At 38.9% G+C, this 12,109-nt stretch overlaps 1 protein-coding gene across 3 annotated transcripts; it reads right to left on the bottom strand.

Annotated features, from left to right (window-relative positions):
* Positions 1-2,593: 2,593 nt before the first annotated feature.
* Positions 2,594-11,218, bottom strand: LOC114480655 (IST1 homolog). 3 transcript variants are annotated; one of them, XM_028474995.1, is made up of 11 exons: positions 11,027-11,218; positions 9,697-9,791; positions 9,359-9,539; positions 8,428-8,515; positions 8,266-8,349; positions 8,084-8,194; positions 7,813-8,007; positions 6,489-6,590; positions 6,089-6,139; positions 5,957-6,002; positions 2,594-4,378 (listed from the first exon to the last, which is right to left on the bottom strand). In XM_028474995.1, the coding sequence occupies exons 2-11, from the start codon at positions 9,776-9,778 to the stop codon at positions 4,212-4,214; spliced, it is 1,107 nt and encodes a 368-aa protein (XP_028330796.1). In that variant the 5' UTR covers positions 9,779-9,791; positions 11,027-11,218; the 3' UTR covers positions 2,594-4,211. The 3 variants fall into 3 exon arrangements, with proteins under 3 accessions (XP_028330796.1, XP_028330806.1, XP_028330815.1); XM_028475005.1 differs by lacking the exon at positions 6,089-6,139; XM_028475014.1 differs by lacking the exon at positions 6,089-6,139 and having other exon boundaries at positions 5,957-5,963.
* Between the last annotated feature and the right edge of the window lie 891 nt (positions 11,219-12,109).

Below are 12,109 nucleotides of genomic sequence, written 5' to 3'. Positions count from 1 at the left end.
TTTACTGGAGAAACCACAGATGTGATCGTCATGGCAACCAGCGAGGGGACACTCCCACTCAAGAGCAAGAGCAGAACCAGGCTTCAAAGAAAAGCTATATATATATATATATATATATATATGTGTGTGTGTGTGTGTGTGTGTGTGTGTGTGTCAGGAACGGCAACACTTTAATCAGCACGGCAGTATCAGGAAACATTCTTTGGATTATTCTTTTTCTTTTTGATGCTGCCATCAGAGCTAAAGGGACTCAAACCCAGGCAGCTCCTCTTAGTCTTCCCATACAAATATGGTGGAGCAGTAGGGCTGCACAATTATGGCCAAAATGATAATCACAATTCACAATTATTTATCATGTTAGCGAATTTTTTTTAAATTTTGCACTACTTTAAAAAAAACAATATATGAACAGTTTACAGAGCAAAATGAAGCTTTAGATAAAAATTATACAAAAAAAAAAAATTACCCAAGAATTGAAAATGTACCAAGGGCAAACTGAATAAATACACTATTACAAATACAGCTCTCATCAATCCCCCAAACATCTCAAAGCTGCCGCTGGCTAATGGTTGAGGAAATGCCTGATTAGATTAGCAGATTAGCAGAGCCCACATCTTAAATATAAATATTGCAGATGATCAGGTTAATTCAATCATGGTAACAAAAAGCGTGATCACGATTAAAATTGATTAAGTGTGCAACCCTGTGGAGCAGTGAAGGTGTTTCACTGTTGGAAGTTCTTTCTAAGTTGTGTTTTTTATTCACACAGTTCACCTTTGGTTTTTTTAGCAAATCCTTCTGCGTTTTACCAAGAGATATCTGCCAGATGCTCAGAAATAGACATATTATAACCGTGCTCATCATAATTAGCACAGGATTGGTAGGAATAGTGTCTTTGGATGTGAGACAGGATTCTGTTAAAAAAAGGTTTTAAAGGGGAATGTTCTCAAATTGACTTTAAATAACATTACAATAATTAATAGGGCTGGGACCATGTGCTATTGTTCCGATTCAATTTTAATCACGATACTTGGGTGCTGATTTGATTTTTTTGCACTTCTGGTTTATATTTAATGGTAATTTCCATATTTTTGGACTCGAGAGGACAAGACCTATCCACTGATTTCAGGAACCACCCAATCTCAGCTCTGAATGTGAAGTTATTATTGCATGCGTGTCGGAAACAGGCAGCCGAAGTAGAGTCCACCCTATGACATCACAATATGGAAAAAGCCAAAGCTGATTTCACAGACTCCAGTGCTACACTGGTGCTACAGCAAGTCATGCATACAATGTCCACCTCCAAAGCTGATTGGTTAACACCAGAGTTTCATTTCCACATTTCACTTTGAGCAACAGGTGCCCGCACTGTTAATTTTGAAGGCCTAAGGGCAGATTTTAGACTCTTGCAAAACATAATGGCTGATTATGATTGGATAACATAAAGGCTTGTCTTACAAATCTCAAATGACTAAAATCGGCCAAAAGCAGTAAAGACTGGTCAAAAATGGGCAAATAAAGAGGAAGCAGATGGTATATAATGGCAAAGAGTAGCTTAAATAGGCAAAATAAGGCAAACAATAGTGAAAAAGGGCAAAAATGTGGAACAAAAAGAGGCAAAATAAAGGGTAAAACTGATACAAGTGGTATGTATTGGGCAAAAGCTAGCTTATTTGGATGACAAGTGGCCCAAATAAAATTAAAGAAAGGACAAAAATTGAATAAAGTGTCAAAAAGAACTTAAAAAATAAACAAAAAAGGGACATCTATAGGCCGAAGGTAGCTAAAGTCCGAAAAAAGTGTCAGAACTTTTTGAAAAGGGGCAAAAACGGGACAAAGGAAGTTGCAAAATGGCCAAAGGAAATAGGTAAAATGGGATTAAAAAGTTTCCCCATTTAAAGGTTTTCTGGGGAAATAATAATGATAAAGAATGACAAAGAGCCACATGTTGAGCATCACTGACTTAATAATGGCTACTATGTGATGTCACTGATAATGTAGTGGGCTGATCTGGACACAAAATGCAAAGGCTGAATTTTTGTCCCAGTCCACCTCTGGCTATATATATATATACACAGTGTGTATATACATATATAACCAGAAAATAGGTAGACTGCGGCACCAACTTTTGACAACTGACTCAATATAGTCCTAGAAAATTTGAAAATGGACTAATTTATTGTTTAAAAAATCAAAAGTTGACAAATCCAATAAATCTTAAGAGCATGCTGTATGATTCATGGTTCTCTCTGTATTAGTAAATGTTATTCATTCATACCATTGTTTTACCTTTTGCCTCACAGCTAAATAACTCTGGGTTTGACTAGTGTAGAACATTCTATGTTGAGTTATCCTCTCTGTGCTTGCGTACAATGTTTTTTACAGGTTTAACTCGTATACATTTAAACTCAGATTGAATGAAAACTTTAAATTGAATGAGTGTGGGAACATGTTGTGGGAGCGTACGCCACCCTGTGGTTGATGTGAGTAGTAAAGGTACAGAAAATAAATAAAAGAAACAGGACCCCTGCTGGTTACCTCTCTACATTACAGTAATGTAAAGAAGGAACATCACTGTGGAGATTTCACCCACTTTCAGTTTTAAAATAACGTTTATTACATTTTTTGTTGTAGTATACAGCAAGGTGGAAAATTAAATTTCAGCAACAGGACACCATTCTGTGTCTGAATGATGAACATAAAACTGCAGCCCAACATAGAAAACAGTGAACAGATCACAGTAGTGTTTCTGATCTCACATTTCTCTGTCCAACAGGTTTTTAAAAATGATCTGTGTTTATATTGAGAAGATGCAACGATTGCTTTCTGCTGCTCTGAGGGTTGCTAGGTACTGAAGGCCTGTGTCTGTTTGCAATGCGAGCACAGCTGGGTGTGGTCAGGTCACAGTCGGCTTTCTATCTCCAAATATGTTAATTCAGACAAAAGAAAGCAATTTCATAAACTGGTGTTAGTAAAGCATGAGACTCTACACAGCTAACATGTCCCCAGCCTGTACAGATAACCAACTCATCACCTTAGTAAAAAACAAGGCAAGGCCTCTGATACGTGATGATGCGTATAAGGCATATGCAGTATTGTACACAACGGTTAGGACCCATGCTCACAATGACAGACTTTTACCTCAGGGGTTTAAATGTACATCAAATCAAATGAAAGTTTTCATGACACTCGCCTTAAAGTTAAGTTGTTCAGTCATCAAAGTGCGGGTATTTGGTAAAACTTACATTCAAATGAGCAAACAAAGTTACATTTAGAGAGACGCAGCCTGTAAAAGCTGATTTCTTAATAATGGCCATCTCCCTGCTACCAGGCACTGATTCATTTAGTCAAATCAAAAACTAAAGTCATCTACTACACTATTGTCTATATAGAATAGAATAAGTCCACCACAACCTTTTATGTGAATTTACATAATGTCCCGCCATTTTGAAAAGCACATCCATATTTGATCTAATACACGCCCAGCATGACGCTTCAACTGCTTGACTGAGATTATGGCTTATGTCGAGCCCTGTGACCGAGTGTTTCCACCTCGCCTCTACACTGATGTGGTGACTTCATTGAGTGCAAACAAATACCTGTTCCCGTCAAAGGTGGAACAGCCAGTCGAACTTGTTCAACTGGTCAACAGAGCGACTGTGAGACGACAATCACAGCGTACACAAAGAAGAAGAAAAGGCGTGGACTGGAAGAAACTTTCAGAAATTTTCCAGGAAACTACATGATTATTAAGTTTATTACGCAGACGCTAAGAAAAAGTTAAAATTCAGTGTGAGTTTAACTAAAGTGTGCACAAGGCCCCACAACAATCAACGTGATGGAACCAAAGAATCAATATTGTTTGTCAAACAGAAAATAAAGTTAAAAAAAAAAAAAACCTTCGAACATCAACCGAAAAGACATTTCTGCTAAAAGATCAGATCAGTTAGAGAGCACTCACACCTTTAGTATGTTGGGATATTCCATATATATATAAATATTCTATGAAGGAGTTAAGATACATGTTTGTAAATTTACATCAATCCTCAATAAAAATAAAAGAAAGAAAATTGGACAAACTTTTCCTAACTGATGTTTTATGTTGACAACGCAGGCCTCACACACACACACACACAGGCCTCGGTGTGTGTGTGTGTGTGTGTAAGTGTGCATCTATACAACTGTGTGTGTGTGTGTGAGAGAGAAGACATTTAGCTTTTCTTCTTCAGCTCCTCGAACCGCCGCGTCAAGTCGTCAAAGTCGATGTCATCAGACGTGGTGGTGTTTCCGCCGAAGGAGGAAGCTGGGAGTGTGTCAGGGACGGAGGGGAGTTCTGGGAGGGTGTTGTTGTCAAACATCTTAGATGTAGGACCTGGACCTGAGGAGGATTTTAAACATTATTTATGACTCTGATAATCTGAAATTTATTGGTGTGACAGCCAGGGTTAGTGTCAATTACATTTTACAGTTACTTTTTCAATTATCCATAATAAATTACAATCTAATTATGATTACCATCCTTTTTTCCCCAATTACAATTAAATTAAAATGATCATTTTCACCCTGAAAGTCAATTACAATTATTCTCTCAATTAATAAAGTTTGATTACAATTTTTCTAAATTTTATTTACATCGCCCACATGGGACCAAAAAGCTTTACTGATGATCTCATGTATTATGTATTTTGGTGTACCGTGTATGCTCATCATTTATAGGCCTGTTATGATGATTTTCTGTGCTTTTGCATTTGTATGCAACGGTATTGGCATCTTTACCTTTACATTTTAGTGCATTTATTATATCTTATGTAAAAAGCCCAAATAAGGACATGAGATTAAATTTAGCAACAGCTATAAGCTCTTTGTACAAAACATCTGTTACATTCACTGTATTGTTACTCTTTGTATCGTCCCTATTTAAATAAATTCACTCTAACCCACTAAACCTTAACTATTCTAATCCTTACCATCTGTATGGAGGTGTAAAGATTCACTCACAGGTAGTAGGAAAACAACCATTGTCAACTACATGTGTGTAAGACAAAGAACTGGAACATGGTCCTGCAGTTTTATGCCAATTACAATTACAAAGTACATTTTATGAAATCAATTACAAATCCGAATAAGATTACAACGGCAAAATAATTTTGAAATTACATCTAAATTATGCTGTAACTGTCATTAATTATATATTACTCGTTTACCATTATAATTGACCCCAACCCTGGTGACAGCTGTCTCACAAGTATCCTGGGATCTAAAATACTGTCTTCAAATATTATGGCTGTTAGAGCAGAGCCTGAACTCTGCCTGCTTTAAAAAAGCTGATGTGTTCACCAGAAGAGAATAAAATAAAAGCAGAGCTGTGTAACACGTGGCTTCATCAGAATAAAAATCATCAGTAATGTGCGTTTCCACTGGGGCTAATGGCTCTACACTCTTTATGCGTGTTTCCACTGGGAAAAATTCCCTCCTCCATGGTACCTGGTGCTGCCTTTTTGGTACGTCCTTTGTTGAGGTTGCAAAAAAAAGCAGCCCTGGTCTGAAAACGTGACGTAGGCACAAAGCAGAGAGATTGCTTCAGAGAATTATTACAGCATAGAGTCATCAACTCATGCACAGAGAGGAAACATTCGGCCACCATTGAGGTTGGCAGCAAAAAAGTGCAATATGTGGAGTCTGGCAGTTTCGAGTGTAAAGTTGGTGCTCAATGCAAACGCTCAGGAAAAACTGCATCAGGTCCCGAAAGCGAGGAGTGCGGAGCCGTGTAGAGCTGATACCGCCAATGGAATTGAGCCATAAGAGAACCCTAGGTCTCCTATTTTATGCTGAATTAATAACGTCTCAGAAGACTTTTAGTGCCTTGATCCTAGAGAATATTTCCGTCCGGCCAACACATCCTTGACTTTCAGTGAAATCACAAACAGAAGGACAAGACTGACTAGTTGGAACTCACCTATAGCCTGAGAGGGAACAAAGGGTTTGTCAGTCATGTCGTCGATCTGAAACAGAGAGAATGTCATTGAGACCAAATCATCCACTAACTGGAACTAAATGATACCGTTAGTGTTTGCAGCAAAACACCCACCAGAAAAGAAACCAAAAAAGAACTTTTAGCTGCCTTTTTTGAATCCATCACCTTTAGTGGGTAACACAAAAACAAATTTGAGAAAGAATTTGGCCATGCTGTAACTGCCACAAAATACAACAGTTACTTCCTAAGTTTCTGTCCTGCGCAGAGCACCAAATTGTGACTTGGTTATTGTTAGTGGGTTAAAGTATCAGCTACACACCCCACCTGCATCCACGCTGATAGAGCACAATCTAAGCCCAACTCTGGGAATTGATGGAAAAGAATGAGGACAGACAAAACTGGAGGCAAGCCGAACTCAAAAGAACTGCTCTTCCCTTAGTTGTGCCCTGCCCTGTCCGTCTGTCCATCTGTGGGAACGGGAAGGGGGCACGGATGGGAGGAGTCAGTCACTTACGGACTCGTATGTGGGGGGAGAAGTGGGCAGCACAGGGGGCTGCCCTCCACCCATTTGGTGCTGGAAGTTGTTGTAGGTTCCAACGGGGGCGTTATACGGTTCCTGCAAGAGAACAACAATCAGGAAGAAGTCTAAAGCTGGACCACAATTCACTATAACAATAATGATTAACATACAAAGTTGGTTCTTTCTCTATTCCACAAGTACATATTTGTCTCCTATTTGAAGGCTCAACTAAGCTTCAACATTCACATCTTGGCCAGCACCAAACAGTAAGAGTATGTACCTTTAAGCGTGAGAAAATGTTTATTGTTTTGTAAACTCTTTTCTAAAACATTACTCATTTTCAATAGAACTTAATCATTAAAGCTGCAGTATGTAAGTTTTTATTGGTGTTATTTGGTAAAAAAACCCATAATCATCTTTGAGCATATTGTAATCCAAAGTGTTCTGAGTGCACAGTGAATCTCTTCTCCTTGTCCTGGTTCTGTAAAGGAGCTTTAGAAATACAGGAGCGTGAAGCTGGACTTCAGCCAATCAGAGATCTTTCTATCAACAGAGCGATCCCATGAGAAGTTTTAAGCGTTACTATTGGCTGTTCGAGCTGCTCGTCAAAAGTCTATGCGCGTTCACGATCTGAGAATAGGGAAAGTCCCATGGCATGTCTTCCAGCAGAAGTCTCTGACGTGGCTTTTAGCACAGCAGGTACACAGCAAAGCAAGAGGAAAAAGGAAGGCCGAGGCGGAGAAGCAACAGAATAAAGGCACAAATGTGTTCAGGAGAACAGACTCCGGGGAGGTCCCTCTGACTTGCTATGTGCGGTGGACTGCGCGCGATCCGCTTTAGTCCGTATGCAGTCTGCCCAATATACAGAGCAGAGAGGGAGAGAATGATAAACATCTTGTAAATCTTAGAGAAACATTATCTAAGGTGGAGAGAACAGACAATTCATCTGCAGCATGGATGTTGAGTATCTGTCTGCTCTGATCAGCTGGGCTCAGCTGCCCTGTGTGAGGAGCAGCTGTGACTATGAGTGATATGTGCTTTCATGTCTCTAAAACATCAGAACACTCTCCAATAACAAGATAAAGTCCTAAATTTGTTACGAATCTTTATTGAGAAAATAGTCGCAAAGGATTCCACAGTGTACGCGTGCATGCAAGTATTCACAAGACGACTGGTGAGTTTAGTTCAGGCGGGGAGGGGGGAATTCCTCACAATTCTACAAACTGCAGCTTTAAGTCAGTATTCACATTTTTTAATACATTTTCTAATTTGAAGTTGAGATGCTGACTTTAGCTTCACAATAAAACTGGTCTCTTACAGCTCCTTTGGAAGGTGGGTAGTTAAAGGCTCCAGGCATTGGCATAGGCATAGGCATGGGCATGGGCATAGCACCAGCAGGAGCCATAAAATGACCGCCACCGCCGCCACCACCACCACCATTTCCGCCGCCACCAAACCTCTTGTCATGGTTCACATCAATCAGGTCGGCCTCCTCTCCAGGACACACCTCAGGCTGTAAGGGAGCAATGATAGAACGATGAATTTAACGTCATCCTTCAAACCGAGGAAACAGATTCTTTAACTCTTACCCGAACCATGGCGTCAGGCTCATACGGTACATTATAGTTCTTGCCGATCTCTATCAGATATCGCTCAACCAGGATCTTGGGTGGAGCCTCAACGCTCAGTTTGTGCATCAACTGTAAACACATCAAGTATTGGATCAAATGACGTTACGACAATAGGTATAGGAGTAAAATCAATTAATTACCCTGTCGTTGACGGTGCCGATCTGGTTTGTTCTGCATAGCTTGCCGTACTCCTTACTGTATTTTGCGCAAAGCTGATCAGAAACCTGAAAGAGAATTACAAACAAGCCTATTAAAATGTTGAATATTTCAACGTAATGGCGATTGATTTGGTCGTTACTCACAATTTTAAGTTCAGACACTTCTGATTGGAGTCGAGGAGTGGCCCAAATGAGTGTGGACACGGCTTCCTGCAGACCTGGATCCAGTTCCCTAAGTGATGTGGAAGAAAAAACATACTTTGTGAGTAAACAGGAAGTGGTGGCAAAACAGTTAAAGAAGCAAGCTTGTAATTGGAGTGTCATCGGTTCCAATTCAATCTGGGCCATCACTGTGGAATGTTGAGCAAGTCCCTTAACCCTAACTACTTGTGTTGTACATCGCTTTGGATAAAAAAAAAAGTCTGATAAATTAAATTATAATTTCATAATAGTATTAAAAATAATAAACCATAATAAATTTTATAAATGTCAAACTCCAAAACTCTCATAATTTGCCAGCCAAACAATGTACAAAAACAAAAAGGAAATTACAAAGAATTGTGATATACTTGCTTTAAAGAATATATATATATATATATATATATATATATATGCTTACTGTAGTTTTTTAATGAAACAATCTAAAACCAAATCACCAGAAGCTCTTATTTGCAATTATAGGAAACCATAACTATTAAGTGATGTAAAGAGAATAAAGTTATATCTAAAGTGGTTTTTTTTTTTTATCCCAAAAAGATGCAAGCCTTTGAAAACCAACTACAAAATCAAAAGCTGATCATTAGCTGAGAAACTTGAGCCTAAACCTGATATGAATTTAGGATTAATGGATTTTCTACATTACCTGAATCTCATGAGAAAATAACCTTATAGAACATAAACACATTTCCTTTGCTATTGTGAATACGCCTTAATTGAGTTTCACCTAATGCCAAACATAACAAAACAAAAAACTTAATTACAACTTCAACATTTATGTGGGAAAACATTTATGAGATTCTGTAGTCAGTTTAGCTAAAGACAAAAGGCCTGAATACTTGTTTACACGTATACTCACTTCATGGATTGAATGAGGCCAAAACGTGCGAGCAGCAAGTCGCAGTAAAGCTCCAGGATCTCCATGGCCTCCACCAGATAGTCTTCTCTGATAATGTGTTCCACACGGATCCGTGCGCGCTCATCTTTCCCAGAGGATAAGTAATCGGCTATCTCTTTCCTCGCCTTTTGAGCAAGCTCAGCTTAATTTTATATTTGGGATGCGAGTGATGGAAACAAAAACAAAAAAAATTGTCATTAGCAGGAGAAGCAAAAAAAAAAAAAAAAAAAAAAAAAAGTTTCACAAATATGAAAAACTGAAGCACATGAACCACATCTGTTGGTAATTCATAGACTCACTTTTCTTTTTCTCCAAGAGTTTGAGCCGATTTATAACCAGACGTAGGTTGACTCTTAGCCTCTCTGGTTTGAAACCCATCATTATCTAAAATAATCTGAGAAGAAGAGAAATCAAGAGAGGGGTGTAAACAACAGAAAACTACCATCACTCTACCTCTGATCTAATGAATCACCTCATCATGTGAGCATGACCAACACATTGTGTCACAATGACGCATAAGTACTGACAACACCAAAACCTACAAGTGGACCGTGTTCATGATCGACACATACAAACGCAGGATTTAGATGCTCCCTTCTAAATGATTTATCTCTAATTGGAATATTACTTACAAATTGAAAAACACATCTATAATAAAATAAAAGAATAAAAATCATCAAGCTAATCTAATGTTAGGGTAATCACCTCATAAGGTTTTGTTTATTCAGAGAAGGTTTTTCAGGAAATGTTATCTACTGACATGTTTTAACTGCCAGTCTTCCTCAAAGGTGATGTGCATTGTTGTGTCCCTGCAAGTTCTCTCATAGAAAAGCAACAAAGCATTTTCTGATGGCTTTCATGTGTCCCTATGAGTAAAGGGTGCTAAATATAGCACTAGGCAATGACAACACAAAACATGGCCATTAGCTCATTTAGAACCTCCTGCCACATGGAATTTCTATGCTTCAATTATCCATTAGAAATTGTTGGAAGGGCTTGTATGTGGTTCCCACGCCCAGAGACTAAGATCAGCTACTTTGAAAGAGATTTTTAAAAAATGTGATTAATTTTTTGTGCCTCATTCCTTCACTTATATCACCTCCTATGATCCATCTCTATAATACTAGCAGACTATACAACAATCTGTCTTTCTGCTAGCTCATAAAATGCTAGGACATGTAGTTGGTATTTTTATTTTCAATAATTGCGTGTAGATTTTCAAACATGTCTGTATGAAGAGTTATAATGACATTGTAGTGGATAGATATCAATTTGACAAGGACAGGAGCAGCTGGGTATTAATGACTGTTAGTTCATAGTGTAGCTGTTGATATTTCAGTAGTGCCATGCTTAGTTTCTATTGTGTTAAACACTGTGTCGACATGCTAAAGAAACATGCGCGGCTACAACCTACAGGTTAGCTTATTTATATAGCCTGTCAGCTAACAAGGGCTCTTATACACCATTTAATTTTCCTAATATATGTTGTATTTCCTAGTTCACAGTGAAGTCACAAACACAGCCCACATTCAGTAATAAATAGCCCTGATATCTGCTGACCAGCCCTGGTTTTGTTAGCACTCCTCCTGGCTGTCATCGAGCTACTGTAGCTAGCATAAAAAAACTTACCCGAACAAACGAAGTTGGTTCTCTGGTGAAACACGATCGCTGGACGGGCCGTTGATGTCGGTAATGGAGGAAAAATAATTGACAGTGGTTTACCTGTCAGTGTCGGTCCAAAACACACACCAACTTATTTAGCTCCAGTATTTGGTTGACTGTGTCGAGGCTCAGTTTACTTCCGCAATGATCTCCAGTGACGTAAAGGGAATTTTACCAAGAGTGGGCGTGGTTACCGATTGGGTAAGTGGGAACTTTAAGCAGGCGGATCGATTCACTTTGGAATTTTTGAAGAAAAGAAGAAAAAAAAAAAAACATAAATCATAAAAATAAAAAATAGAAATTTTGAACGTAGTATCGCAACGAGATTTCTGAAAACATGTGACCTTGAGTGCATAGCTGAATTAGGGAGATATGAAATCAATGCACTACTAAACTTATTATATATGGTTTTGGAATAGTTGAGTAGATCTGTGTCTGTAGGACATTCTTGCATACATGGGGAAAGCATCAACTCTGCACAGCAAATTTCATAGGAACTGCGTGCAATAAGCGAGTCTGACAGATGTAGATTATATTACCCGTTGGAGCGTTGATTCCTTGAAATATTTTTGCGTAAACGTGGTATCGGTTTCCGAGGCAGAAAGACCGAGTTAGCTGCTAAAGCTATTGCTGCACACGTGCTGAAAATTCTAGTTTTCGTGACTTTTTAAACTGTTTCAGCTGATGGCGTTACTGCAGTTCACTTATCGACCTGTCCATCGTGTGCACGATCTTCAAATTTGTAAATTGAATTAATGCTACGCCAGCCTATGGAGCAAGACCCAACATCCCCCGTGAACTGAGGAGGAAACGACGGGAATGTCGCGCGGGGGCAAAGCGGCGAGCAAGGAGGAGAATATATCAGCCTGTCCTCCCGTCCGTCATCATGGGGAATGTTAGATCTATCTCCAATAAGATAGCAGCACTAACCCGGCATGAGAAAGACTTCTGGGAGGTGAGCCTGCTGATGTTTACGGAATTGTGGCTCACAGCGCTATAGGTACGTGAATGTATAGTTACTGTATGTCACCCTATTTAATCAAAATCAAA

The sequence above is a fragment of the Gouania willdenowi genome, chromosome 3, assembly GCF_900634775.1.
Source record: "Gouania willdenowi chromosome 3, fGouWil2.1, whole genome shotgun sequence".
Classification (NCBI taxonomy): Eukaryota; Metazoa; Chordata; class Actinopteri; order Blenniiformes; family Gobiesocidae; genus Gouania; species Gouania willdenowi.
The sequence above is the reverse complement of the archived record's forward strand: the minus strand, read 5'-3'. Positions and strand labels throughout refer to the sequence as shown.